Source organism: Ipomoea nil, unplaced genomic scaffold (genome assembly GCF_001879475.1).
Source record: "Ipomoea nil cultivar Tokyo-kokei standard unplaced genomic scaffold, Asagao_1.1 scaffold1237, whole genome shotgun sequence".
In the NCBI taxonomy this organism is placed as follows: Eukaryota; Viridiplantae; Streptophyta; class Magnoliopsida; order Solanales; family Convolvulaceae; genus Ipomoea; species Ipomoea nil.
The window spans coordinates 954,025-960,704 of record NW_017617665.1 but is presented as its reverse complement, the minus strand read 5'-3'; the positions used below and the strand labels follow the sequence as shown (position 1 = coordinate 960,704).

The window sequence follows — 6,680 nt, the reverse complement described above, 5'->3', positions numbered from 1 at the left end:
ACTGCTCTTTACATATTCGCTCTACACGAGATATACTGCTCACACAATCTCACACACACTTTATGTTTATTTAATTCCGTTGTGCACCATACTCTAACAATCTAGTTAAGACTTTTGGTTTATCTCTGGCTTAGCAATTGTTGTGCTGTGCGAAAAAGTTTGGAAAGTCTATTCATCCCCCCCCCCCCCTCTCCCCTCCCCCCCGCTCTAGACTTTCACGTTTCCTCTTTTGGGACCAACATATTGTAATATTTTGTATCTTATATTATGAAATTCTGTAACTATATTTTGTATTGTATTGTAATATTTCGCTGTTTCAATCAAGGATTCATAATACTATATGGACCCTAGTCCATGATATAAATTGACCAGTATGACTTATTCGGCAAATTATGCGTGCATACGGATGCAAAAACGACGTCGTTTTAATAAAACGCGCGTCTCTCCTTAAAAAAAAAAAAATCAGGTTCGATTCCCAGCAACAACATATGAACTAAAATTCCATAATCGATAAACTATAATTCCATAATCGATGAACTATAATTCCATAATCTAATCTATGAACTAAAAATTTCAGAATGAATGAACTAAAATTCCATAATCTATAAACTAAAATTTCAGAATCGATGAATTACAATTCCATAATCGATGAACTATAATTCCATAATCAATGAACTATAATTCCATAATCTATGAACTAAAATTCCAGAATGAATGAACAATATAATGTTGTTGCTGGGAATCGAACCTGAATTTTTTTTAAAGGGGAGACGCGCGTTTTTTAATAAATTGACGTCGTTTTGGCATCCGTGGTGCATACGGATGCACAGCATAACTATCCGACTTATTCTTAGACTGATTTGGGCTAGCTGAAAGAAGTTTGTGAAGGTTTTATTTTATTTTATTTTCTAGTTTTGGAAAGGTTTTTGTTAACCAAACCAATTTCCCTTTTGTCCCGCTATAGGTACAACGATTATTACCTCGTACTTCGTCAACACAACCATCATCGGATTCGCACTCTACTCCCATAGCCCCCCATACACTCAACACGTATAGTACTAACTCTCCCTTTTCATCTCCATCTTCTTCTCCGATCCACACTTCCGATTCCCCACATTGCTGACGAGCCAAGGATCGGATTTCCAGGATTCTGCAGGTCTGATCTAACAACAACAACAGCCAGCGTACTACGTTGTTTCGTCGTCGTCGTCGGCCAATTAGCTAAGCATCAGCATGGGCAGCGGAGGAGGAGTTTTGAGCGAGGGTGTATTGAAGAAGATCGTCCTCTCCTACACCTACGTCATCATCTGGATCTTCCTCTCCTTCTCTGTCATCGTCTACAACAAGTACATCCTGGACCGCAAGATGTACAACTGGCCTTACCCAATCTCCCTCACCATGATCCACATGGCTTTCTGCTCCTCCTTGGCTTATCTCCTCGTCCGGGTCTTCAAGCTCGTCGACCCGGTCTCCATGTCTTGGCCGCTCTACCTTAAATCCGTTGTCCCCATTGGTCTCCTCTACTCCCTCTCCCTTTGGCTCTCAAACTCCGCCTACATTTACCTCTCTGTCTCGTTCATCCAGATGCTCAAGGCCCTCATGCCCGTCGCGGTCTACTCCATCGGCGTTATCTGCAGCAAAGAGTCTTTCAGCCCTGACACCATGCTCAACATGCTCTCCATCTCCATCGGGGTGGCCATCGCGGCTTACGGGGAGGCCAAGTTCGATTCTTGGGGGGTGATTTTGCAGCTCGGAGCGGTGGCGTTTGAGGCCACCAGGCTCGTCATGATCCAGATTCTCCTCACCTCTAAAGGTGGGCCAAAAGTTATACTCCCTCCGTCCCGAAATGGTTGTCTCATTTGCTTTTTGCACGCTTTTTAAGGAATTAAAGTAAATGCTATGTCATTTCCCAATTATGCCCTTCACTTTTCTTACTTTTGGAAATAAAAGCAAAAGTCATAAGGGTAAATTGGAAAAGTAGAATGATATTGATGTTCAATTTTGGAAAGAGGACAACATTTTGGGACAAACTAAAAAGGAAAGTAAGACATGGAAAATGGGACGGAGGGAGTATTTAGTAGTGAATACACAACTTTATTTCTTTACAAACCAGTCGTTAGGATCAAGCAAGCTATTACCACTATCACGTACATTACTATTAATAAAGTAGGCACACAGTTAGTGACAAGGGTGAAGTTTGTAAACAATGACGGAGGATCGAGTCTCACCTGTCACCGTGTGGGAGCAACCTTTCAAAGTGGGGCCGTTACTTGTGGGCAATAAGTAAAGGTCTAGCCTATGTGTTCAGCAGACTTACTATTATTTACAATCTCTCAAATGCTCTGTCCAGTGGAGGCGGTGAGGATAGGGTTTAACCTTTTGAGAACAAAAGTAGGCACATTGTTAAAATAGGTAAAAGTATGCCTTCTTTACTTTTTGTCATTATTATTGTTTCTTGTTAATCTGAACAGGGCCGTGGGGACGGGATTTCGTTTGGACTCATAATAAATTAAAAGTTGCTCCTGCTACTCATGCCCGAGTGGCTATTTTTGAAACAAGAATTAAAGTAGTAGATCTTTTAGCCCCCTATCGCCGCGGGGATAGGGGGCTAAAAGATCTACTACTTTAATTCCTGTTTCAAAAATAGCCACTCGGGCATCGACCCAGGAAGAATCAAATTGAAATTGGTGGGCACCCTCTCGGAGAGAGGCTCGGTGAAATATACATGTCTATGAAGATGCAAACCTTGTAGGAACGAAAGTAGGCACATTGTTGAAATTGGTAAAAGCAAACGAAAGTAGGCACATTGTTGAAATATGTAAAAGCATGCCTTCTTTACTTTCTGCCGTTATTATTGTTTCTTGTTAATTTTAACAGGTATCACGCTTAATCCCATTACCTCCCTTTACTACGTGGCGCCGTGTTGCTTTGCATTCTTGTTTGTGCCGTGGGTCATGGTGGAATACCCGGATTTGAAGGAGAATTCCAGCTACCATTTGGATTATATGATCTTTGGGACCAATTCTTTCTGTGCTTTTGCTCTGAATCTTGCTGTTTTCCTGCTGGTTGGGAAGACCTCGGCTTTGACTATGAATGTGGCTGGGGTGGTTAAGGATTGGATGTTGATTGCGTTCTCATGGTCTGTGATTAAGGACACTGTCACCCCTATCAACTTGGTTGGGTATGGGCTGGCTTTCATGGGGGTGGCATACTATAATCACATAAAGTTGCAGGCTCTCAAGGCCAAAGAAGCACTGAAGAAGAGTGGAGAGAATGATGATGATCAGGAGTCTGGCAAGTTGTTGATGCAGGAAATTAGGGAAGGGGAGAATAATAATGCAATTAAATCGAACGGGGAATGATTGATGATATGATGATCTTTGGATTCAATGGTGCTGACATTTTTGGTAGGTTAGGAGGGAATTGAAACTGATGATATGATATGATCAGGCAATATAATGGGTTGGTTGTTCATCAAAGATGATTTAATTTTAGGGTTTGAATTCTAGTTATGAGGTTGTAGGGAGTTGTTGTTCTTTCATTCCACTGCCCATTTTGTCTGTTGAGTTTTATGGTGTTCAGTCATAGAGGTAGTAGTACTCAATTCATGTTGTTATGTGTGCATGGTACCAGGGAGTCTGAGATTTACATGTTGCTAGGAACCATATATGGCTTCTTGCCCTTTTCACTTGGTCTTAATTGATGTAATATCCATCTTGGATCTCTTATTTCTTGAAAGACTACGTTTTGCTTTCTGCATTTTAAGTATTAAGAGTATGCTTAATTATACTAGTTCAATACGGGGGGGGGGGGTGGGGGGGTGAAATTTACCCATTGGTTCATCTTACTTTTTGTTTTTCTATTTTTTTTTTTCTAATAAAAGAAAAATTTAAGCTAAAGAAACATCCCAATAGCATCTATCTAAAGGTGTCAAAGCTGACCTGAAAAGGGCCAGCCTACCTCGACCCCCTTAGGCTCGAGGGGAGGGCTTGCCAAATTCTTAAATTTTGAATTTGATTAATAAACTGTCAGCATGAACTATGAAGTATATGACATTATAAAATTTTTCATTAAAAGAGTAGAGTATTTTTATCAAATTGTATGACAAAGTTTTCCACTATAAAGAGTACAGTATTCATGATCACAATTTAATTTGAACCAAATTCGTGAATGATAAAAGTTGAATCTTATTATTTTTTTAAAAAAATATTCATAATTCTTTATAAGGTATTATCTATTTTATAAAACCATAATTAAATACATACAAACCAATTGTTTGAACTTCAACAGTTTGTTTACAAAATCAGAACTGAACATTCCCCCTAAGATTTAAATTTTGACGTCAGTTTAAAACTGGAACCAAACTGTGATCTCTCCTAAATAAAAACACATGCATATTCTGGCTTTTTTAGCCCAGATTCTGCAGCCTGGTTTATATTCTGAATGGACTTGACCAGTAGGGCTTGACAGGAATAAGAAACAAAATGTGGCTAATGGCATGGCTGAAGCCCAATCCAATTAGGAAATAGGCCAATTTGTAAGTTTATAGGCAAATTATGCAGTGGAAGTGGGCAAATTATGCCCTGGAAACGTGTTCACCATTTCATGGTAAACACGGGTCCAAACGGTGCTATTTTTATGGGAAAAAAAAATTTCGCTAATGTGGTGTTAACGGCGCGCGTTTGATCAGATTATGAATTTTCTGTTATGAGATTATGAATGTATTGTAAATTCATAATCTCATAACAGAAAATTCATAATCTCATAACTGCACATTCATAAATCCATGCAATTATGAATGTGCTGGCATGGATTTATAAATGTGCAGTTATGAAATTATGAATTTTTTTTTATGAGATTATGTTGAAGAAGCTTGCGCGAAGAGGAAGTGAAATCGCAAAATGTGAAAGTGAAGAAGAAAAGTCACGCGATTAATTAAGAAAAAAAAAAAAAAGATAACGGTGTACTAACACTGTTGGGACTGTGTTCATCATGGATGGTGAACACGGTTCCATGGCATAACAATCTGTGGAAGCTAAGTGTGGAACTGTGTCTACCTTGCAAGGTGTACACGATTTCAAAATTGTCATAATTGTGAATATAGAGTTCAAAAAATATGAACATAGAGTTCAATAATTGTGAATATGAAGTTCAAAAATTATGAACATAGAATTTTATAATTATGAACATAGAGTTCAGTAATTATGAACATAGAGTTCTGTAATTGTGAATATAGAGTTCAATAATTGTGAATATGAAGTTCAAAAATTATGAACATAGAGTTTTATAATTATAAACATAGAGTTCAGTAATTATGAACATATATAGAACCGTGTCCACCTTACAAGGTGGACACGGTTCCACGGTATAACAATATAAGTTTATACACAGCCCACCTTGGTAGTTGGAATCAGAAATAGCCCTAAGGCTAACCCCATCCCAGGAATTTTACTCCTTTCTAAATGACATGGAAGAGAGAGTATATTTTTTTTATTCTTTTTTTATGCTAATGTGTATTGAAATGGGAGAGAGAGTTTGCTAAACTAGAAATAGGAGAGAGATTTGCTAATGAGAGAAAAAGCTGCAAAAGTTGTTGAAAAGGACAGCTTGCACAGGCTTTTGATGTCTTTTTTATTTTTATTATTTCTTTTAATATTATTTTATTATATGCAAAATTGATGATGTGGAAGTGGGACCCATTTTAGAAAGTGAGAGAAATTTTTGGGATAAGGATAGCCTAAGTGGGGAATACGGCAAATCACGGTCCACACAACTATGTGGACCACGGTCCAAAATGACATCGTTGAATTTTATTAGTTAGAATAATGTACATTATGAGTTAAAATAATATACTTTATGTGTTACATTATGTGTTAGAATAATTAAATTTATGGGGTAATATATAATTTACTTTATGAGTTAGAATAATGTACATTATGCTTTAAAATAATGTACATTATGAATTATAAAAATATATGTTAAAGTGGATCGCGTGAAATTTTTTTATGCAAACCGACGTTATTTTTTTACCATGATCCACACAACCACACATTAACTATTGGGAGAATACAATTCCAAGGCTGCATTTGTTAGTTGAGAATTCTATGTTTTTTAATAACTCAGGTTTCTTAATATCGCCAGATCACGTAGACTCTATAAATATGTCCCAAGTCCATCAAAAGATAAAGATAAATTAAACTAAGACTCAACATTAGATTATATACTTCTGCCCACAAAGAACTCATTTCAATTCAAACCTAGCAGATCCCTAGCTAATGTCCGTGACTATAGGAATCAAACATCTTCTTGCCACTAAAAATAAGTCTTAATTGTAAGTTAATCCTAAAATACCAGATCTTCAGAACACATTATTCCAAAGGCTGAACCCCAACCCTAAGGGCCCAACAGAGCATTTGGGAGGATGTAAATCATGGTAACTCAACCGAACATGAACCATAGAGGCTAGACCGATGCTCACTGCGCACAAGGAGCCCCCCTCACTTTGAGAGGTTGCTCCCACACTGCCGCTGGTGAGACTCGATCCCTGGTCATTATTCCAAAGTTTCACCTCTATGACCAGTTGAGCTACCCATGCGGGCAGATCTTCAGAACACATGATTTCACATACTGTATTCAATTGGCGTTCAGTGAACATACCTGGCTCCGGTGTTGTCCCGTGA

The 6,680-nt window shown here is 38.1% G+C and overlaps 1 protein-coding gene across 1 annotated transcript; it reads left to right on the top strand.

Moving 5' to 3' along the window:
* The first annotated feature begins 1,040 nt into the window (after window positions 1–1,040).
* On the top strand, window positions 1,041–3,728 carry LOC109183978 (probable sugar phosphate/phosphate translocator At5g25400). Its single transcript, XM_019334007.1, has 2 exons — window positions 1,041–1,813; window positions 2,878–3,728. Exons 1-2 carry the CDS (start codon window positions 1,234–1,236, stop codon window positions 3,360–3,362), a joined length of 1,065 nt encoding a protein of 354 aa, XP_019189552.1. The 5' UTR covers window positions 1,041–1,233; the 3' UTR covers window positions 3,363–3,728.
* The last annotated feature ends 2,952 nt before the right edge of the window (window positions 3,729–6,680 follow it).